This window comes from Vicugna pacos, chromosome 13 (assembly GCF_048564905.1).
Source record: "Vicugna pacos chromosome 13, VicPac4, whole genome shotgun sequence".
Taxonomy (NCBI): Eukaryota; Metazoa; Chordata; class Mammalia; order Artiodactyla; family Camelidae; genus Vicugna; species Vicugna pacos.
The window spans coordinates 4,361,145-4,385,657 of record NC_132999.1 but is presented as its reverse complement, the minus strand read 5'-3'; the positions used below and the strand labels follow the sequence as shown (position 1 = coordinate 4,385,657).

At 38.0% G+C, this 24,513-nt stretch overlaps 1 protein-coding gene across 1 annotated transcript in view; it reads right to left on the bottom strand.

The window, feature by feature from the left end:
• Nucleotides 1-24,513, bottom strand: part of COL24A1 (collagen type XXIV alpha 1 chain) — a 397,032-nt gene that overhangs the window by 3,294 nt on the left and 369,225 nt on the right. Inside the window, exons 59-64 of the mRNA XM_072974057.1 lie at nucleotides 21,206-21,241; nucleotides 21,086-21,112; nucleotides 10,272-10,337; nucleotides 9,468-9,636; nucleotides 3,746-3,855; nucleotides 1,169-1,384 (exon numbers count right to left, since the gene is read on the bottom strand). Coding sequence (XP_072830158.1) covers nucleotides 1,169-1,384; nucleotides 3,746-3,855; nucleotides 9,468-9,636; nucleotides 10,272-10,337; nucleotides 21,086-21,112; nucleotides 21,206-21,241 — 624 coding nt within the window. The remainder of the gene's footprint in view (nucleotides 1-1,168; nucleotides 1,385-3,745; nucleotides 3,856-9,467; nucleotides 9,637-10,271; nucleotides 10,338-21,085; nucleotides 21,113-21,205; nucleotides 21,242-24,513) is intronic.

Sequence of the window (24,513 nt, the reverse complement as noted above, 5' to 3'; positions counted from 1 at the left end):
TTGTGAAAGTTAAATTAATTTGCTAATATTGATCTCTTCACCTGTAGAGAGTGATCCATATACTTTCTTTGAATTGTCTTATTTTGGCGGTGGAGATAATTAGATTTATCTATTTACTTGTTTGTTTATTTATTTAAATGGAGGTACTGGGGATTGAACCCAAGACATCGTGCTTCTGCACTCTACCACTGAGCTGTACCCTCCTCCCCAGTCTGTGCCATAGGCTTCTGACTGTTTGCTTATGATTTTTCAAATACTCAAGCACTATTTGCCTGAAGATGAAATGTGAAAAAGTAGAGCACCCCAGAAGTGGTAAGAGATGTTAAATCATGGGCTACGTAGTACACAAGAACAGGAAACCGGGCTACTTTAAAAAATTAATGACATGGACGTAAAGTGGACAACTTGATATATAACAGGGATCAGCAAACTCTTCTGTAAAGAGTTAGAAAATAAATGCTTTAGGTTTTGTGGGGCATACAGTCTCTGTTGCATTTACTCAGCTCTGCCACCGTGGTGTGACAACAGCCCTGATAGGAAGTAAGTGAATGAGTGTGGCTGTGTTCCAGTAACATCTGTTTGTAAAAATGAGTGGTGGGCTGCATTTGGTCTGTGGATTGTAGTTTGCCGACATCTGCTCTACAAGATAATGTTTTTAAAATGATAGACTTTTCATAACATTATTTAATTTTAATAGGAAAAATGGGCTACGATTCAAATATTGATTTGTTGGACCAGTCTGTCATCATGCCCATATTCAGTAACAGGTGCATGGACTGAGAAGATGAAATAAAGCTGACTCACCTCTGTAACCTGTCTTCCATGAAGTAATGAGACACAGAGATACAGTGGTAAAAACATATGAAAGAAATCACTTGTCTATTAATGGTTCTATCTATAATTATTTTATATGGGGAATAAAAATTAATGTATTAACAGTTTTGCAAAGAAAACTTGATGGATGGCCCATGGGTGTGATAAGATATGATATAAGCAAATAATTGACTCTGAAAATGTATAGTTATTACAAATCAGGCACAGTAAGACTTACTACCCTTCTGGATCTGCAGTTTGCAACTGAAGTCTTACTCTTATTCTTATTAATTTTATCGTTTTTTCAGTTTTCAGTTAGTTATATTGAGCAATTCTAAAAGTGCCATTCCCTTACCTGGCAGTCATCTGAAAGCACTTTAGGTTCAAGTAGAGTGTTTTCTTCAAAAATCTGGCCATTCCATCCCTTGAAACCAACAACGAGTCCTGAGCCACTTGTCTGAGCACTTGACCACACTGGCATGTCTAGACAGTGGATGGTGATGATGTGGGTGGCTTCTGAGCTCAGTAAATGAAGGAAGTTCATCTGGACTTTCCCAACTCCGAACTCCAACTAATGTCATAGAAACAATATACAAGTTATAAGATAGAGCAATTGAAAAACTTAGTTTGGGGAAACTTGAGGAAAGTCCTTGAAAGGCAGCCTTGAGAAAGCTCCTTTTCTTGACGTTTACTTGCCAGTCAGTGCTGGTAAATGCTGAACCACTGGCTCTTGCAAGGTTAGGGCAGTGGGGAATCCCTGATTTATAGTATTTTCTGATTTCTATGGTTGTAAATACTCCCACCATGGCTGATTTTAGACTATAAAGGTGGTGCCATTGAACACGGAGTTTGCAAGAGCTGTTAGCGATAGGCTCTCCTAAGCCAGTAGGAGCTGGCTTTAACGTACTGCTAGGCTACTGAATGTGACCAAATAAAAAGATAACTTTGCGTAATATTATCTAAAATGCATGAGTAATTTGTTACTGATTAATGATTAATAATTTTTTCACAAAAATCTGTTTCATTTGAAGATTTTTTTTTGTTTCCAAAGATACAACTTGTAATAACTTGCTTGAGTGATTTTTAACTATGAGAGCCTTCAAAGACAAGGACAGAATCTTATTGTGTTGCCAGCTCCTAATGCAGTTCCAGTCATACAGTGAGCCATCAATAAATGTTTACTGAATGAATGAATGCAGGAACAGGCATTAACTAACACAGTGAACAGTATTGGAACAAGGAGGTCTGATTACACATTTTCCAGGCTTGGATAAAGAAGCAGATTCATATTCTATAGCTTTAGACACCATCATCATCATTATTTTAATATTATACAAGCAAGGGTATGGTCATAATGTAAATCAATAGAAGTGGGTCCTGAGGAATTTATATTAATCTCCAAACAGAAAATTAGAAAAATATGTTATGAAGTAACAGAGAAGGAAGAATAATAAAGTGATTAAAAAAAAAAAGTAAGGCCTCAGGGAAAGAGGAAAGGCGAAGAAAGGGCATACGGGTGAAACACAGAAGGATCATTGTGAGGAGCGTTAGCATTGAAGTAGTTCAGATTCCTTCATTCTGCAGGTGAGAACCACAGACCTGTACAGTATGGCGCCTTTCTGAACGTTAGTTTCCTTGTTGGTAAGGCTGGGTCTAACGCTGACCCAATAACCCTTTGTTACAAGGATTTGAGATGCCAAGTGTCATTTACTAGAATGGTGCCTTGCACAGAGCAGGCGCTCTGGCAGCTCACAGTGTCATTTCCCAGGTTTGTGGAGGAACAGAAATTAGAATCCAGGTCTCTGATTCCAAGTCTACTGTTCTTCCCACCACCTGTCCAGTCCCTCTCAGGCTGAGGTTATGGAGAGGAGAGATGGGAGAACTGAGCAGGCCAAGGAAGGATTCCGAGTGCAGCTCCTTCGCTGCTCCTAGCTTCTCTGCACACTCCCTCTCCCCTTTTCTTCCACAATAATGCAAGTACAAACCCTCGGCTAAGTCCAGGGGAGTGAGGATGCCCATGTGGATACTTTGGAAGAAGGACCATCATGCTGCTCTTCGTTGGACGTACACAAGTTCCCTAGGAGTAGAAGAACCCTCCCCTCCTCTGCTTTGGGGGTAATAACGGTGACTTCCTATTGAAATAAATTGGTGAAGCGCCCTGGTTGATGAAGGGGAGCGTTTTAGGAGAGGGTGGCTAGAAAGACTGGCGCTGCACGTTTTAGCTGCTGCCTTTTTATGGCAAAACACGCAGTAGGTACCTGTATCAGTTCTTTGTCAATGAGAATTAAGTTCTTGGCAGTGCCAAGCTGATTTAACCAGAAAAAGAAAGAAATGCAGTTTTGGTTTCTTCAATATACGTTATAGGTAGAACTAAGCTTTAAGATTTAGAAATGCGTGTTACAATACTCAGTGTTATACAGCAAACTAGCATTTGTTCATTCTAAACATTTGGTTTATAGAATTATACTCATAAGGAGTTTTAAATAATAGTCAGTGGATGTTTAGGCGAGGTTATTTTGTGCTCAATCACCAAAAATAGCAAACTTTGTGGCAGAATTCCTCTTTTAATGATGATGATGGTATTTTCAGTAAAACTTTAGGTAACCAATTACTGAATACAAACATTGCAGCTGTTTGGGGATTTTTCTAAGGCATGCATGTACATAAAAGCGTAACGTTTTACATTTTTAAAAGGAATTTAAAAAGCATGGTCAGTAGAGTAAGCCAAGCTCAGCCTATCATAAAAACATACAATCAAAATGTCAAGATATAATAGGATTGTTTTTAAAAAAACAAAAAAAAATTCTTCTTATATATAGTAGAGAGTATCTTGCTTCCATTCATAAAATTCATAATTATTTAAAGTGACGTAATTTTTAAAATCACTGATAGCGGTCAAGCGCCTACATATATTCTGAAATTCAATACATACCTTTGTTACAGAGACAGGAGATAAACATGTCTGACCACCAGCACTGAAATTGCAGAAAACCTCAATGGCATCTGAAGGGCACCCGAGATTTGGATCAATCCAGTATTTTCCTATTAATTTAAAGATTTAAATGCTTGTGCTAAAATATATCTGAAACATCCTTAATGAATTATCATCATTTCAATACATTTTTTCACACTCTCCTGTTAAAAAAACTTAGATTATAAAGATACTTACACTAAGTGAAAGAATGAAAGCTACACAGCATTATAAAAATACTGTGTTTTTCAGAGACCTATCGATTTAAGGGCATTTCATAATTTTAATAAAAAAATAATTGACAATCTATTGCTTCATTCTATAGATAAGATGAACTCAGCAACTTAAAGTGAATTGTCTAAAGTTACATAGTTAATAGAAAAGTTGAAATTAATATAAGGCATGTGTCTATCTCTTTTCTATGTCATTATAGAGCTTAAAAATGAATATTTTTTAAAAATAGAAACTTCTTCAATCTCTTTGAGGAAAAACATATCTTTATATGTAGTATAAATAATTAAAAATAACCATCCAATAATACATTTTTCTTTCCAGAAACAAAAAATGTTTATCACTTTTGTGCTTTCTCTTCAGATGTGTAGGTGGCAAACACTGAGGTGCCTAAGCCAGCGTCAGCCTGCCCACCTTTGCGCCCACTGAGTTCCCAGGAGCATCAAACAGGATGTAAACTTGGACTTGAGGACACACTAAGACTGAAAAGTACTAGGCTAGCATATTAATTCCAGAATAATGGTCTCAGAATATTGAAATAGCATCTTATTCCAGATGCAAAGGGCAGCAATTTTTGAATGAGATGGCCCTGCCTTCTTGCATTAAAAAGGCAGGACAGCCAAGCAGTAAAAGTCACTTTCTGTGATAGGTAGAAATCCTTATTTGTTCCATTCTTCAGCGGAGCCCTCAGGCTTCTGAGGGGCCATCACTTTAGACTTCCACAACATCCTTGACTGTTCTCCCCTCCGCTATTTCTACTAACCCTTCAAGATGAAACTTGTTGCTTAGTAGCTCCAAGAGCAGGGGACTGTCCTACTGTTTAGGGGCATCAGAACCACTTTTTAAAACAGATAGCCGGGCCCCACCCCTAGAGTCATGGATTAAGTCTGGGAAGGGGCTTGAGAATCTGCATCTAATTCTAGTCCAGGGACTATATTTGGAGAACCACAGATTTACTGACATATGGGAGAAAGGAGTGAAAGATCCTAACACTGTCCCGTTTTCCCCCCATTTCAGAATTTTTAACGTTTTGAGATCTGTAGAAATTACAGCTGGACTGTTTGTTTTGTTGTAACTAGGATCTGATGCAGGCTTACAGTCTAATCTCTCTGCTACTATGTGAGCTAATAAGTTCTTTCTAGAAAGTTTTCCCTCAAGCGAGCTCGCATCGTTCTATGGGGCGGGATGCTTAAATCCAGGCACCGTGTTGTACGATGGTGAACCGGAAGCACATGCTGTTTGTTTCAGGGTATCCTGAGCGACAGATGAAGGACCGTACCACTGTGTATCTTCTGTAGGCCTAACCGTTCTAACTCAGAACTGGCTCTGCCCTGAGAACAGTGCTTCCTTTGCTACCCTTTCCAGTTCTGCCACAGCCTCTACAGCACCGTCCCTGGCTGGGGAAGGGGACTTTCTTGCCCCTCATTGCCACTTTCAGACCTTTCTCCCCACTTTCTCCCTAAAAACCTCCATGGTAAAATTACTGTCATCTCTCATTACCCATTACCTTTTGCCATCATCAACTTTCTTTGATAACTTTAGCTTTTGGCTGGCTATCCCTTTCAGAAAATCTATTTATAGCCTAATTCTTGGTGATTTTACATCCATGTGGTTGATATTTGTCATACTCTGACTTCTCGGTTCCTTGATCTCTTTCCCACCCGTGTTCCTGGGCCCTTCCCCTGCCATGTTTACTTTAATCATTCACTCCCAAGGCCATATCCTAGTCTTTGTTATTACCTGCAACTCTCTTCCGTGATTTCATTTCTCTCCTTCTTCCAGCTCATTCCCTCTAGTGTTCTGCCTCCAATAATTCCTTGATCCCCTTAGGGCCTATCATCCATTCACACTACCACTTTTTCATCATCCATCATAGTCATGTGTTCATTTCTCTTCTTCCCTAGCTTAAAACCCACGGTCCTTGACCTTAGTCACTTCCTTAGAGACTTCCTTCACGCTCTTGCCCTGCCTCACTTCACCGTGCTTGTCTCATAGAACCCCAGCCCTACATAAATCCAGTGTTGTACCTAATCTGTGTCTGTACCCACACAGCTACATGTGGCTGGAGAAAAACACACCTACGCTGACTGCCCTCACTTTAAATTCAGATGTGTGTGAGGCTGCCAGACAATGGTACTTGTTTCCCAAGTTCATTCCCTCTGTCACTCTCCTAGTTCACTATTTGAAACCTTTTCCTAGCCTCTCAAGTTTTCACTATATCTGTTCCTTCATCCTGATTCTCGAATGGTAACCCTTCACTTCCACTGAGATAACTGAAGCAAACTGAAGAAAAGTGATCCAAGCTCTCATTACTAACTCTACCACCCATCGGTACTTGTACACCCATGTCCTGCCTTCTCGCTCATTGTGAGTAAACTGTGTTCCTGAATGAGGTTTATCTTGTCCATTATATCTTGTGTCTCAACTTTTTCCTCTTACTTTTTTCTTTTGAGTCTGCTTCTGTTAATCTGCCGTTTCTGCCATTTCTCATTCATGGTGTTTCATCAACCTGTGTGCCTACTTATCATCAATTGTTTGCTGGGTACTGTATATGAAAAATTTGTGGGACTAATTTGAGCCCTAGGATATTATCTTTTATAGAAGATTTTTGATTGTTTCTGTTAGGTATGAAGGGGTAAGTCTGGAGCCATCTTAGTCCAAGTTCAAAGACAGATTTTCTGAGCAATCTTGATAATGTGAAGCTAGGCTACAATCTGTATGAATGCTTTGTCTTCCAGTTCACTCTCACGCTTAGAGTGCAGCCCTTTGAAATCCTAAGTCCTCCCTTTTGTAGGCTTCAGGTTCTAACTTTTGACCCCTATCCCCATGAAGCCACCAAAAGCACTGCTCAGTTTCTGAACACACCCAGGTGTCGTATTCATCTCCCTGCTGTCCTCTTCAAAATCTTGGCTTGAAAGTTCCTCACTACTTTGTTAGTACTTGATGCTTTTAAATTAATTTTTAAAAAACTTAGCCTAGCAAATTGAATTTCCTGCTTCATTGCTGGCACTGGAAACTCTCCAGCTCCACTAGTTTTTCTTGTAAAACCTAATATGGTTTTAACTACTACCATTCATCTAAATTGGTCTTGCAAAGGTCATCAAAGATCTCCTCATTACTAAACCTAGTAGCCTTTCTGTCTTCACCCCATCGACCCAGCTACTCCCTTCCTCCTCAGGCAAACATTTTCTTCACATTCATCTAATTTTTCTTCTATCTCAATGATAGCTTCTTCTTAGTTTCTTGGTAGCTCCCCCTCAACCTCCTGATACCTAAACATTGGAAAGCCCCAAGGTATAGTTTTTAGAACTCTTCTCTCTATTTAGCCACTCTTTAGGCAGTCTTAAACAGTCCCGGGGCATTAGACGCTATACATATGCAAATGGCGTCCTACATTTCACCCTGAGACAGGACCTCTCTCCTGACTTCTCTCTTGAGTCGCCAACTACCTACTTGACATTCTCCGCTCGAATGCCTAACCGACATCTCAAATTAAATATATCTCAAACTGAACTTCTGATCCAGACCTGCTCCTCTCTCTCTGTTGAGAGACATCCCACTCTTCTAGTCCCTTGGTCAAAATCTTAGAGTCATCCTTTATCGTTCTACTTCTCTCATAACCCACACCCAAAATATCAACAAAAACTGCCAGTTCTACCTTAAGGGATAGCCAAAGATTTGACCATTTCTTACCATTTCCCCGCTACCAAATCTAGTCTAACCCATCATCATCTCTTACTGGATTATTTCAGTAGCCTTCTCAATGGCTTCTGCTGCCCTGTCCTCACTATGTTTGCAATACAAGAAAGATCCAAAGTACTATTTTCAAAATTTAAGTCATGTCATTCCTTTGCTCAGAAACTTGCGAAGGCTTCCCATCTTATTCACAGTAAGAGCTGGAGCCTCTAAGATCCTATACAAAGTGGCTTCTTGTTACCTTTCTGACTTCAGCTCCTGCCACTCTTCCCCGTGCACTCTCTTCCTGCACCCTGGCTACCCCTGGAACATGCCACGCACACTCCCAGGCCCAGGCCCCGCTCTTTGCATTTGTTCTTTCTTCCTGGAAAGCTCTTTCCCCAGATTTCCTGTGGCTTGTCCCCTTACTGCCTCCTAATACTGCTCAAATATCACATTCCTAGAGATGCTTTATCTGACTCCTCTATTTACAACTTCACCCTGCACTCCACTTTTTAATCATATTCCCCTTTCCTGCTGTTTTGTGTTGTTTCTATTGCACTTACCATCTCCTAGTGATGAAAGTATTTTGGGGCATAAAGATTTTCTGATATCTTGCAATCCATACCACTTAGCTGTTTCTCCTACAAGGAAGGCAGACCTTGAAGTAGATTTCAGTAATTTCTACGTCTTACAGTGTCTTTGTTCCTTTCAGTTCTATCAAACTGCATTTTCATACCCTCAAATTTGGGAAAGAAGCAAACTTAATTACTATAGGGGGCTATAACTGTAAATGTTATTTCTTTTTATGATAATCTAGGGCAGGAAATAGCTATAGAGGTAAGCATTTTATTAATATAAACAAAATGAATATTTTCATTGCATTTCTGGAATGGAAGATGTTTTTGAACAAATATATATATGTGAATGTGTGTGTATAAAATTAAAATAGATAAAATATGGACTAGTCAGACTATTCATTCTACAGAATTAAATAACTTAGTGTTTTTCAAATCAGACTTATGTGTCATTGTGTGATAGGTCTGGAGTTTTTACCAAAAAATGGTAACTACTCGTGTTGGTTGTATAGCTGACCAGATAGACCCAATAGAAATTAAAATTAAATGACACGCTGTAGCAGTCAGGGTTTCCCCTACTTCTCATCAGACAGTGATGGCTGCTCCACTTGCTGTAAACCTTTCCTTGATGGTTCTGCTCTAAATTCATCTTTGCAACTCTAGCTGATGGATGTGTATGAGGATGAGCGAATTCCAAGAATGACAAGCCACTCCATCTTAAGAGTCACCGATTCTGTAATGAGGCATTTAAGTTCCATTTTGTGTAAAAACTAATTTTAGAGAGTGTGGTAGAGGGGCTCTATGATGTCTTTCTTCATGTTGCCAACTTTGGTGGTCCTGACAGGTGCTTCTGTCTGTCAATCTAAAAGTCAACCCTTCCTGTCTTAATTTTTTAACACAGATGTGCTACATTCCAAGCTCAAAGTATAAGCAAGTGATATAGTTAGGGATGGGGTGAGAAAAGTTGGGGATAAGTCAGGCTGTTTAGTAGAACACCTAAATAAAGTGAGCCCTTGGAAAAGGATGCTTCGACATCAGAAATACGTCTCCCTTGAGAGTACGTGTTTGGTTCTTGATGTTAAAAATGCCTCTGCCAGGGTTTTATCAAACATGATTAAGGTTTGGAATGAATACACCGCATTCTTAAACACTGAAATGATGAAATTAGACATCAGAGTTTTAGGAAACCAAGAACTTACCATCTGATACTTTGTGTTCACAGTTAAGCAAATCTTTGCAGATTCGTGCTGGGTTATCTCGTGTGCCAAGGGGATTCTTGATGCTGTGCAGTAAATTGCTAAGGTAGTTCAGGGTTTTGAATATCTCTGCGCTGTGGTCAATTAAAGTCACTTCAGTATTCTGGTAGCTCTGCCAGGTCATCATGAGAATCATATTAGCAATGAAGCATAGAGTAGTCATCACCAGTATGTAACCCGAATGATCAACGTGGATCAAGGCAGAAGAAAAATGTATCCCTATTGTGTGCAATGAGTTAGGATATATAGAACAGTTTATGTTTAACTATAGGCACATGTGTACGCTTTATTAATCTTGATCTGAAATAAGAGGTTAAATTCACACTCACGTCTAGATTTCAAGCTGACACAAAACTTAATAATTAGTATGCCTACTGCATAATGTTAAAAATTATACAATGAGTAATTAATGTTTAAAATAAGAAAAATGAGTAATGTTGATGGATAGTGATAGATACCATTTTAAGAAAGGGCTAATTTAACTCTTTTCTTCTCCTTAGTACCAAATTCTTACTTTTAAAAAGCCTTTAAAATATTATTTTATGGTAAATATTTTCATTAAAACACATTTAATGTGTGTATTTCTGTTTATTAAAATTGCTTACTTTGTCCTTAAAAATGGTTTCATTACTTTTAGTTTCTTTTAAATACAGTCTTTGAGATAAAGTCACATTTTGGCTTCTGAAAACAATTTCTGCTTAATTTGTCTATTGAGAGTGCCAATGTAAATAAAGCCAGATATATTACCTCCATCTGTAGGGCAGTATGTGATTCAATCAAGGCTTGAATAGCAGCATTGATATCCATTTGTTTCTGTGTAAAACAAAACCATTTGAGATCAGCAATAAGATCAACACTGAGTGCTCTAAAGTAAAGGCTGTAAATTCTGAAAGCACTGCTGTTAAAGAATACTAGACTTCTTATCCGAAAGGGGTTTGTAACTCTTATGGTAGACAGATCTCACAAATAGTGCCTGGCTATCTGAAAGGACAAAACGCTGCCTTCATCCAAATCTCAAAAGTCTCCTAATTAAAACAGGACCAAAGTCTAGAGCTCTCAAATGAAAAACTATTCGTCTCTGCTGCATGAAAACACACACAAAAGTTACTCACATGGGAGAAGAATGAAATACGATCCCCTCAGTTAATAAATTGTAGTGAAGAATAAATAACTAGTAATTTTTAACAGTTACATTCTTGGAAGGAAAACAGAATAAAATATTACTGTCCTGAGGTAGTCACATTAGTTTAATCTGATACTTCTGCGGTCTTAAAAACAATTTCTGAAGTTGGAAAATGTATCATTAGTCCCAAAAGAAATAATACAGCATGAATCCAATCTCCTCCTGCATTTAATAAAAGATATTTTTAGAGAAAGACCCAGCATAATCATTTATAAAAGTCTTTCTGTATTTCATTTTTTAAAAAGCTTGGAAACAAAGAAGCATGAGTTGGGAGAAAATCCTGAGAAATGGCATCTGTGTAAGCAAATCAAGCAACCTAATTTCTTTCAGAATGATTGGATGGCTGAGACATCTTTTTACTTGGAGGTCCATACAATAAAAACTGTTTTCAACAGATCTCTCATAACTCATGGCTGGTAATTTGAAAAACTATTTAAAATGATGGGACAATCAATAAAATGTACTCATCCTTGCCTCAACATGTGGTTTTCATACTGGAAAATATTTGACTCATTCTGCATATATACACTGCCAAACACATACTGAGGATAAAATGGTAAGCAAACAAAACAGAAAAAACCCTTCCACTTACAAAGCTAAAGCCTTAGAGGTGGAGAAGGGCATTAATCAAATAATCTCAAAAGTACATATCTGTAAATTTCGGTATGTGCTATAAAAGTACATGGATCTATGAGATAAATTACGGAGACAGTCAAATCTGGAGGATATAAGAGGTTGGAAGAAATAGATCAGGGATGGCTTCCTTGATGTGGTGACATTTCACCTGAGATCCGTAGAACCAACAAGAGTTGTTAGAAGGGGTGGGAGAGCTTTCCAGGCAGAGGTAACACGCTTGAACAAAGGCCTTGAGATAGAGAGGCGTGGCCTCGTCAAGAAGTAGAAAGGCTTAGCCTTAAAAGTCCTGTGCAGATTAAATAGTTCTGACCATTCATGCCTGTGTGAGTCAGCAGATTTTGGACATGGGTCACCAAAAATATCGGCACTAACAATGGGCAACGGAACTAAGTACTAAACAATAGCCACCTTCATGTCTTCCAGTTTGGGATTAGGGCTTTAATCTTATGAAAGCTAGCAGTAAGCAGTTCTCAGTCTCTTTGGAATCAGGAGCTCTCTGTCCTTTTAAATATTAAAGACTTTATAAAACTTCTTTTATGTGAGTTATAACATTTGGTATTTACTATAGTAGAAATTAATGTGTCAGTTGACTTAAAACAATAAACCTATTATATATTAATAAAAATAAACACTTATTTTTTTAACTAAAAATAATTGTATTTTTCAAAACAAAAAATTAGAAGAGTGGCATTGTTTTACACTTTTGTACATCTCTTTAATGACTGGATTAGGAGGAGGTAGCTAGATTCTCCTGTTTGCTTCTGTATTCAGTCTGTATGTGAAGAACACTGGCCTTAGAGATATGCAGTTGGAAAAAAAGATTATTTTAGTAGTCTTTGCAGATAACTGTGGGTACTCTTCTTTGATACTATACCAAAACTTGATGAGTGGTAGTTTCTTAAGGATTGGTTAAAATGTGAAATCTGAAACCATACCTACAAACTTTGTACTCTTTTATATTAAAACATATTGATTTAAACTATGAAAGAATCATTTATCTATGCATTGATCGTTTGGAAAATAATGGTTCATGGAATAACCCAGATCTTCCAGATACTGACACATTTCATTAAATCACATCAAAAAATTATATTCATTAACACTGTCACCAGTCTCATCAGAAAAACATAAATAATGGGAAGCTGTCACAGCTGTGATAGATACAAGTTTTTCTCAGTTGTTATTTTTACTTGAAAGATTGAAATTTATCATTGGCATCAAATTCTGCTAGTTGTTTTCCTTGAAATGACAGGCTTATTCCATTCGTTTTCAAGAAAACATCCTCCAGATATTCATGTCTGAATAACACTGTTATTTTGTCAAGTAGTGTTCCATGAAAAAAGCAGCTAGGTCAGTTTGCAACTGCAACAATTCCACAAGTGCTTTTATTTGAGGCAACCACTGTACTCCAGTATATAGCAGAAGTACTTTATATGCTCTTCCATTTAATCATACAGAATATTAAAAAGATGTGTACTGAAGACTAAAGACTTAAAAGACAGCAAAAATGGAGGCGTTATGACCTCCCAGAATTCTTTCTTCTATAAAAGCAATAAGAAAACTGGGGGGAAAAAGTCAGAATTTTCAGACTTACAGAAATTAACAAAATGCTTGCAGCAATCTGGACAGCATTTAAGAAAAATAGCTGAATTTCAGTAAGAACAGTGAGCTTTGTAAAGCTTTAATTTGCTATTCCCATGCCTCTCTTTCCAGCTCTGTGGTAGCCTTGAAAAACCAACAGCCCATAATCACAAGGAAAACAAGAAGCCTGGAAACCACAGGAGAGAGGAGAATGGCACTGGAGTTGCCTCAAAGCCTCATTTCCACTGAAATTTCATTATTTGACCTGTCTGGTGGTTCCCTGGAAGACACCACTTGCAAGGCTGTCTTTATTTCACCTGACTCAGAGCTAAGTACAGAAAGCCTCTTTGCAGAGAGCATTTTTCAAAAACATTTTGATGGAGTTGTGTAATTTTGTGTCTGCCTGAAACAGTAGAAAACAGTTGTGGCACACAATAGGCTAAGAAAATGCTAGGGAATGAGATGTCCATAGAGACTTTGAAAAGCTCTGACATATTCCTGTGAACCTAGAAGTCCATTTGCATGCACAGGGGTGTGTACAAGCTCAGGAAAAAAGAAGGCCTTAAAAGCTTTCTCCTCTGGCTGACCTTCAGGCTCTGTGAAAATATGAAGTTAAGAGACAGGTATAGTTGTCAGTTGCCTGGTTGAGCATTAAAGGAGTGCTCCAACATGCACACAGAGACCCTTGGCAAATACTGAGAGATGCACTGGTTCTGGCATTTAAGGAAATCTCTCTCTGATCATTAACTGGCCACTAAGCTGGGTAGAGAATTTAGTGGTCACATATGTCAAAGAATACAGACTTCATAAAATTCAGAAGAGTCACTAAACAAACAACAAATATCAACAACTACAAACACTGAGGTTGGAGTGAATTTGATTTCAAGAGATTCCACATTATTTAAAATGTCTAGTTTTCAAGAAAAAAATTATAAGATATGAAAAGTAACATTAAGGTATGACCCCCCCCCATACATGAAAGCAAGCAATCAACAGAAACTGTTCCTGCGGAAGCCTAGATGTTGAACTTAGTAGACAAGGACTTTAATCAGGTATTTCAGATACATTCGAAGAACTAAAGGAAATCATATCTGTAGAACTAAAGGAAAGTATGAAAAAGATGTCCTACCAAATAAAGAATACCAATTAAGAGAGAGAAATTATAGAAGAGAAATAGAAATTTTGTAGTTGAAAGATACAATAACTAAATTGAAAATTCACTAGAGAGGCTCAACTGTAGATTTCAGTAGACAGAAGAGTCAGTGAATTTACAAATAGCCTATTGAGATTATCCAGTCAGAGGAGTAAAAAGAGTAAAAAATGAAGAAAGACTCAGAGACCTATGGTACATCAGAAAACATACCAACATATGCATAATGGGAGTCTCAGAGGAGAAGGAAAGAGGAAAAGAGAATAGAAAGAATATTTTGAGAAATAATGGCTGGAAATATCCCAAATTTGATGAAAAACATTTATCTCCAAGAAGCTCAATGAACTCCCCTAGACACATCATAGTCAAACTGTTGAAAGCTAAAGACAAAGAGAGACTCTTGAATGCTGAGAAAAGAGACTCATCATATCCAAGGGATCAGATTTTTCATCAAAAACCATAAAGGTGAGGGGGGAAGGGTATAGCTCAGTGGTAGAGTGCTTGTGTTGCCTGCACGAGATCCTGGGTTCAATCCCCAGTACCTCCATTTAAAAAAAAAATAAGTAAATAAAATAAACTGAATTACCTCACCACCCTCTCCCTCAAAACAAACAAACAAAAAAACCCATAAAAGTGAGAAAGCAGTAGAATGACATATTTAGAGTGTGGAAAGAAAAAGACTGTCAACCAAGAATTGTATATTCAGTAAAACTATTCTTCAAAAATGAGAAAAAAATTAAGATATTCCCAGATAAACAAAAACTGAGGCAATTCATCACTAGCAAGTTTTTCCTAGGAAAATAATAAAGGGAGTCCTCTGGACTGAAACAAAGAATGCTAGGCAGAAACTTGAATCCACATGAAGAAATAAAGAGCACTGGTAAAGTGACTATGCAGGTAAATACAAAAGAGGGCTTAGATCCCAAACAGCCAAAACAATCTTGAAAAAGAACAAAGTTGGAGGTCTCACACTTCACTTTCAAAACTTACTACAAAGCTACAGGAATTAAAACAGTGTGGTACTCAAATGACAAATGCTGGAGAGGCTGTGGAGAAAAGGGAACCCTCCTACACTGCTGGTGGGAATGCAGTTTGGTGCAGCCACTGTGGAAAACAATATGGAGATTCCTCAAAAGACTAGGAACAGACTTACCATATGACCCAGGAATCCCACTCCTGGGCATATATCCAGAAGGAACCCTACTTCAGGATGACACCTGCACCCCAGTGTTCATAGCAGCACTATTTACAATAGCCAAGACGTGGAAACAGCCTAAATGTCCACCAACAGATGACTGGATAAAGAAGAGGTGGTATATTTATACAATGGAATACTATTCAGCCATAAAATGACAACATAATGCCACTTGCAGCAACATGGATGTTCCTGGAGAATGTCATTCTAAGTGAAGTAAGCCAGAAAGAGAAAGAAAAATAACATATGAGATCACACATATGTGGACTCTAAAAAAAAAAAAAAAGAACAAATACAAAACAGAAACAGACGCATAGACATAGAATATAAACTTGTGGTTGCCAAGGGGGCAGGGGGTGGGAAGGGACAGACTGGGATTTCAAAATTTGTAGATACTGACAGGCTTATGCAGAATAGATAGACAAGTTTATACTATAGAGCACAGGGAGATATATACAAGATCTTGTGGTAGCTCATAGCAAAAAAAAAAAAAATGACAATGAATACATGTGTGTTCATGTGTAACTGAAAAATTGTGCTCTGCACTGGAATTTGACACAACATTGTAAAATGACTAGAACTAAATAAAAGTTAAAAACAAAAAAACAGTGTGGTACTGGCATACAGACCAATGGAATAGAACAGAGTGCAGAAATAAATCCTCACATACATGGTTAAATGATTTTTTAGAAGGGTGCTAAGACCATTCACTAGGGAAAGAATAGTCTTTCAACAAATAATGCTGTGAAAATTTGACATTCATCTACAGAAGAATGCGTCAGAGCCTTACATCACATACAAAAATTAACTCAAAATGGATCAGACACTTAAATTTAAGAGCTAAAACTACAAAACTCTTAGAAGAAAATATAGGAGAAATGCTTCATGACATTGGATTTGGCACTGATTTCTTGGGGATGACATCAAAAGCAAGGTAATAGAAAAAACTGATAAACTGAACTACATCAAGGTTAAAGATTTTTGTGCAAAAAACTGTCAACAGAGTGAAAAGACAGCCAATGTAATGAGAAAAAATATTTGCAAACCATAAGGGTAATATTTAATAAACTCAAAAACAACAAAACAAAAACAGGTAACCCAGTTTAAAAATGGGCAAAGACATTTTTCTGAAGTAGATAATGTAAGTCAATTTTTCTTCTCAAAGAAGTTACATAAGTCAGTGAGCACTTGGAAAGATGCTCAACATCACTAATCATTAAGGAAATGCAAATCAAAACCATAGTTAGCTACCACTTCACACCCATTAGGGTGGCTGTTATCAAATGAACAGAATATAACAAGTGTTGGGGAGGATATGGGGAAAACGGAATCCTGTGCACCATTGGTGGGGATGTGAAAATGGTATAGCTGCTATGGAAAAAGTGCATAGCAATTTCTAATAAAGTTGAACATAAAATTACCATACGATATAGAAGTTTCACCTCTGGGTATACACTGAAATGAAAGCAGGGACTCGAATATTTGTAACCTATGTTTATAGCAGTACTATTCACAAACGCCAACAGGTGGGAGCAACCCAAGTGTTCATCTGGATTAAAAAAAGAAAGTGGCATTCATATACAATGGAATATTATTCAGCCTTAAAAAGGAAAGAAATTCTGATACATGCTACAACAAGGATGAGCCTTGAAGATATACTAAGTGAAGTAAGCCATGTGAAAAAGGACAAATACTGTATGTTTCCACTAATATGAGGTACCTAGAATAGTCAAATTAATAGAGATAGAAAGTAGAATGGTGGGTTTCCAGGGACTGGGGAAAGGAGGGGATGGGGAATTACTGTTTAATGGATCAGAGTGTCAGTTTTAGAAGATGAGAAAAGTTCTAGAGGTGAGTGGTGGTGATGGTTGCACAAAAATGTGAATGTACATAATGCCACTGAAGCATACATCTAAATAGTTAAAATGATAAATTGTATCTATATTTTTTCACAATCAAAAATAATAAACATGCTCATTAGCCCTTACACCTAACCATTCCCACTTCTGGGAATTGGTCCTAGAGATATTCTGCAAAATGGTACGTATATGGACAAGACATTTATCCTGTTTGTATCAGGAAACAGACTGGAAACAAACTCCCATGAACAGAGGACTGGATGGATGAATAAACTGTAGGATATTCTTTACTGAAGTGACCCATATTTTATTTTCTGTGATTGTGTGGCAATAAAGAATACAATGGCTTTTAGTAGATGAATATTGTAGTGTTTGGTACTTGATTCAGGCTACGATGCTAGCAGTTTTAACCACCAACACTGCAAATGTCAACTCAGTGAAAAAGCAGGGTTCCCCCCCCCACCCCAGTAGGTACTAGAAAGAAAAGAGTATCATAAAACTTGTCTATTCATAAATTTTCTTATCCCTATAATGCCCAATGTGTCCCTAAACCCTAGCTCATGCCTGGCACATAGTAGATAATCAATTTGTTGAATTTATTAATTTTTTCTCCAGGATAACCTTTAGGGAGGGCAGGCCCCGGGAGACTATTAGAATGATTTTTGCTTGGGAAGTCATTCAGCAACATCCAAGCGTCCACATCTGAGTATGAAAATCTTACTACGCACAGTGAGGGAATCCAAAAGAAAAAGCTTTCACCATGTACTTGGGCTAGAGAGAACATAATCGTATGTGAAAATCACTAAAGGTTTATGAAAATGTGCGTATAAAATAGAATACAGAGGATAAAGACTTACCAGATTAGTGGGACTAATGAGGGAAATTAGGAGAATTCATCATACCTCGAGGGAATGTAATATTCATAGTTCCTTTCCAACTTGTTTGAGTAAAATATAGATCTAGTTTGGGCACCTCAGTATTTTGGGAAGTGTTATTTTCCTGGCATCACTGGATGGTGAAAACATTGATGGGACAGGGACTGATGTCAGGTCATGCCCCTCTCCATGGTGGAAGTAACTGCTTGTTCTGGGGAACCAGGATGATACGAGCAGTTGCAGCCCCTCAGTTCACCAATCCAGGTTCCAGAGCTGAAGATTCACTGGAGTAACTAAGGGGAAATCCCTTATATCATTTAATGATTTTTAAGGATTATCATTTCCACTCCTCACCCTACACATGCCCATGCCCATCCTTTATCCTCCCAATCATTTTCAGTTAATTTTGACATTCTGTTGAAATTTTTTGGTTAGTTTCTAACTATCTTACCATTGTACACTGAGATCTGGTCATCACCCAGACAATATCCTCAAATTCAGAAGCAGCACCATCAGTATATTCCTTTCCCTGAAACATTTTCCTTTAGATATTCTACCTTAGGGACTTCAACAAGTTACTTTACTTCCATAGATCTTAAAAAAAGGGGGATGGACTATGTTAGAGGTTTTCAAACTTTTCTTATCTTGACCCACAGTAAGAAATACATTTTTACATCATGATAAGGTTCATACAAATATATATTTAACCAGAAAGTTTCACAAAGCTGTAATTATTCCTACTAGTGATGCTATACTGATTTTTGTGGGGTTTTTGCATTTTTAAATTTGTTTTAATTGAGGTAAAATTCACATAACATAACATAACATAAAATTCACTATTTTAAAGTATCCAATTCAGTTGCTTTGCTAAATTCACTATGTTGTGCAACCATTACCACTATTTCATTTCAGAACACTTTCATCACCTCTAAAAGAAACCAAGTATCCATTAAACAGTCACTCCCCATACTTTTTCTATTCTTCTTCATTTAGTTTCATTTCAAAAGAATGCTGAATGAGACTCACTAAACTGGTCCTATGATCCATTAATGAGTCACAACTCGCAGTCTAAAATAATAACTACTTACTTACTAAGAGGACTTTTATCTCTAATTCTATGATCCCATTCCATCCTAAACACCATTTCCCTCCCTGGTTTGGAGGATTCCCACTGAAATTTTTTAGAGTTGCAACCTGCCTGTTTGCACTTATTCATTTATTCAATAGACACTTATTAAGGGCTTGAGTGGAAAAGACATACAAAAAAATAGTGCTTACCTTCAGAGAGTTCACAATCCAGTAGAGGAAGATGGGCACGGAAACAAATGAGTATGAATGAAAAAGGGGAAGTGATCAGTTCTTTCTTGCAGTGTATGAGCGGATGGACTTAAGAGGAGTTTCACAGAAGATATGATCATAAGTTGAATTTAGAAAGAATATGTAGGTATTTTCTCACTGTTATTTCAGCTTCTGCTGTGGAAATCTTATTTTCAAGGCTACACTACCACTTTTCTACAATGGACTCTGCAAGTCCCAGAAAGACGGTATAAAGAAACTGGGTTTCATACTGGCCAGGAAGAAGGAAGACAGGAAGGAGGAAAAGAGAAGGAAACAAAGAAACTAATATTGAGTACCTACAGTGCGTTGAGCACATATATTTTCTCATTCAATCCTCCTAATAATGCCTCAAAGTATATATTCTTATCCACATTTTGCCCAGAGCAAAAACTTCTCACATGTCCTAATTCATTCTGGTTATATAGGAACACATACAAACATTTTCCAAGTGAGACAGGGATGTGATGCCCTACAGTTTGACACTTCAACATGAAAACTTTCACTAAACACCTCCAGTTTGCCAATGATGTATGATCTTTCAGAACTCGTTCTTAGGAAGGCAGCTATGATATAGCAAAGCCATTATAAGGTGAGAAGGCAACTGATGAGGGTATCGCTAACCCATGCATTGTGAGGATCTAGGAGGAAGGGAAGAGTAGAGATGTGGAGTGTAATCTGAAGGTTTTTTCTTTTTTTTTTTTTTAAAAAAAGACATTTCCATTGATGTTCATGCCAGGGAAGGTTTCAATCCCCATCAGTCAGATGGCAGAAAGGGGGAACAATTTTTAAAAATCATAGAGAAAATGGATCTCTTGCTTCTGAGGAGACAATCTTCCTCGCGGCACATCGCTTGAGGGTGATTTCTTGCCCTGCTGGAAAGCTGAGGGCAATGAAGCGTTCCTGACCTGCTGGGAGTGGACCACAGTGATCTATCGGCTAGAACTTTCAGACATTCAGATGCTACCAGAGCAGCATGTGGAAATAGGTAAGGTTTGGAAGGCATAGGACGGGTCATTGTTTGGACAGTGTAGCCAACAGCGGATCTCCTTTAGGCAGGAAATCTGACCAAGGACCACTGTGTTTGACCAGGCCGCTGCAGGAACGGGGCATGGGTGAGGATGAAGAGAGATGGAGACCTTGTGTAGGAAGCAAGAAGACAAAGAGATTACTGAGTAGGAGAGTGGATACAACACACAAGGGATACCAGTCTTGGAACACTGAGCCAGGGGATGATAGCTGATAAAGAGGCACAGAAGTATTGCCTCAAAGGCCAGGGGAGCAAGTTTTGGGTTGTAACAGATCACAAACAGATACAGGGGAAGTCTGAGCGCTTCTACAGCCACCGGCAACTGGGAAGGATTCACGCAAAGCTTAAAAAGTGGAAAACTCTGGTTGGCGAAAAAGAAAGCTTGAAAAACGAGAGCTAGGCCCCAGAAATACAAGAAATGAAGGGTGTCTGTTAGTATTTTTTTGAGCACTAATTATCTCAGACATTGTGCTGAGCACTTTACTTCTTTTTTAAAACTCAAGTCCACCCAAGAAAGGAAGCAATACCATCCCCATTTTATGGACAACAGGTCTGAGGCTTGAATTTCAAGGTTTATTATAGTTGCGAAGGCTCTACATCAGATTCACAAAAAGAACAGAGGCAGACAGCAGGGATGCCTTTTGACAAGGAGTTAATAGAATAGGCTTTAAAATTATCTTAGACCAAGATAAAATAAACGAGACCAAGAAAACTTACTCTTGGGCCTGGTGCTCCAGGTGGACCCTGGAACATAACAAATTTATAAAGTATTTAGTAAATGTCTCGAACCAGGCAGGCATAGAAGCATCAACGGTAAACAGATATAAGTAAACTCACCGGAGGCCCTGGTTGACCCCGTGGTCCTTGGGGACCCTAGAGAAAGGAGACAAAGCACAATATGTATATATTATGGTTTTGGTGTGGTATAAACAAGACCACTAAGATGCAACTGTCATCACTGCCTTTTCGTGTCAGGTAAGTCAGAAGAGTCAAAGTCGTTTTCGTATTTTGAAGTTTTATGTTCTTAACTCAGCTCTCACCCACACTGCTGAACAAGCTGGACATACACGCTCATGTTTTGCTGATATTACTAGAAACTAAATTTATTCATTTTAGTAAACTTATAAATGTAACATTTAAAAATGTTAATACTATCTAAGTATGTTTTTCCTGTTATTTCTATCTACCATCCACCTAATGGTCAAAAATGGAAACTTCCGTGCCCCTAGACATCTCCTTTTACCCCCAAATTCACCTACTGTTGATTTCACCTCCAAATCTTTCCAAAATACTACTCCATCCTCACAGCTACTGTCTTAGTTTAGTGCTGATCATCTGCCATGGACTGAATGTTTGTGTCCCCATCTACATTCGTATGTTGAGTCCCGAATCTCTAATGTGATGGGGAATCTCTGGGAGCTGATTAAATCAGGTGGAGCTCTCACGCATGGGAGTGCTCTTGCAAGAAGAGACACGAGAGAGATGATCTCTCTCCACCATGTGAGGTTATAGCAAGAAGGCAAACCACATAGAGGACCCTCATTAGATACAGAATCTGTTAGCACCTTTATCTTGGATTTCCCAGTCTCCAGAACTATGAAAAATAAATGCTCATTGTTTAAGCCATCCCGTCTATGGCAATTTGTTACAGCGGCCCTAGCTGACTAAGACATCATGTCGTGCCTGGACTCCTAACTTGACTTCCTGACTATTCTCTACTATCCTAATTACATTCTACTTAAAAAATGGAAAGATAATGGTGTCATTATTTAATTAAAGTCATTCAATGGCTTTTTACTGCTTAGTGGGTAAGTATAAAATTTTTTAATGTTTATCTTTTTATTACAAATTTGTTAATGGAGGTACTGGGGATTAAGCCCCGGACCTCATGCATGCTAAGCACGCACTCTATCACTGAGCTACAACCCAACCCCCAAGTATAAACTTCTTAACAGTGATAGCTACCATTTACTGAGAACTCACTATATGTCAAATTGTGTGCTCATTTATTAAGAACTCATTGTATGCCAAGTTGTGTGCTATATTTCTACTTTGCAATTAAGAAAAGGAAATGGTTAAGTAACCAGCAAATATGGGGCAGAGCTAGGATTAAAATCCAAGTCAGCTGAATACAGAAGTATATGCTCTTAGTCGGTATGCACCCCTGCCTCTTCTTCAAGGTCTGAGCCTTACCTCCACTTACCCATCCTACACCCCATCTAGAACTGACCAACTGTAGATCCGAGTCTTCCAAGTTCTTTCATAATACATTCTCTTGCATGTGCTATTTCCTTGACCAGGAATGGTCCTCCTTACCTTTTCTGTCTCCTTAATTCCCATTCCTCTTCCAATACTTCTTTAAAACTCCATACCCACCTTGCCTACCCCTCATGCCACCTTCCTCCTGCTCAACTAATCACTTTTGCATTCCGTAGTACATAACACACTGGAAAGTCCCTGGGGACCTCTAAAGTGTCTTAGTCACCTTTCTATTTTCTGGAACAGGAATAGTGCCTAATACACAGTAGGGGTTCAAAGATTGTCAATGAATGAACAAATTAATAATGCTAAAATTACTAGTATTAGTTTAGAAAGGAGAATAGTTAAAATGTGTATAGTAAAATTCAAAAACTTATGCTGACATTTTCCAAAATGAAATAACAGTAATCACTATGCAAAGAATGCTCAAAATTTAACTTACTTCATGGTCAACTGAATGTTAAGACTACATTGAGTCAAATTCAGGTTATGGTTAAAAGATGGCAAAGCAAAATTTATCTTCAACTGAGTTTTGAATAACGTTGATACTATGTTTGACCTGTATTAAGTATCTTTTATTGCCTAAGCTGCTGATTCTAAATATACTGTGACAACAAGAACAAACAACACACAGTAACTTAAAAAGGACAGAGTACTCCGATACCATGCCTGCTGGACATTTCTTGGTTTGTATGATTTATGATTACAATTTAAAGCAGTAAATGCATAAAACTTTTATCTCAGAAGCTGCATGGCAAGTTAGAGAAATTGTATGCTGGAGATAGCCTTTTAAATACACAGAGGCTCAGAGTGAATTGGCTGTTTTAAGTTTCTCCATTCTGGATCAACATTGTGAAAATAAACAGTTGACATTTCACCCTACTTAGCAAACTTCTGACAGTCGCAAAATCTCACTGATGGTTCAGTACAAAATATCTTATCTCTGACTCTGAAAAAGCATTCTGTCATAGAAAGAAAAAGGATTCTATTTTTACTAAGTTCATTTCAGTTTGTTACCCAGGACAAGTCAGATCATCACAAAAGGATCAAATTAAACACTTAAAACAAAACAAGCCAGGGCAGGATGACCCCAATGAAACAACTGCCAAGTTGTTGAATAAGGCCAAGTAAAACAAAATATTCCTTTTTTATTCTTCTACCTAACCCACCATTAAGGAAAAGTGATTCATTCTCTCTGGATCCTATATAAACAAGTATCTAAAGGACATTAGAATATAAACAGTTTATAATAAAACTATGATTGTCTATGTTAACTTCCTACAGGGGAACCAAATTAATGCGAATGGTTATGTGGATATTTGGCTATAGTGACAGCATCACCTTTGAATATAGACTCTCCCTCTGTTCAATTCCAAAATTTACATAATGGTCCTTCAAAAGTAATGCATTTTTTCATTAGACTCGAAGAATACTGATAAGTGTATGCCCTGAAACCTGACTTTGTTAGCCTTTGCCTTTATGTAGATATAATCTTGATTTAGTTGGATGACCTTTACTTTAGGCTGACTTAGGTACAGAGAGCTTCCCTTCCCTTGTTTATGAACTGACAAGCCTGCATGGTGGGATGTGTAGCAGCATCCCTGGTCTCTACCCACTAGATGCCACTAGCACTGCTCCCTCTTCTCCAATTCTGACAACCGAAAATGCCTCCAGACATGCTATCTCCTGGGAGCGGAGCATGATGGCTCCTGGCTGAGAGCCCCTTGTATAGAGGGTGTAACTGGGAGGCTGGTAGTATAAATAAGATTTATTATTAGACAGTAATGTAATTAAGATGGAATGACTAAATTACAAGGCATAGGAGATAACTACAAATCAGGAAACTTTTCATATGGAATCTGTCATGTGGGTGGCTGGGGTATTCT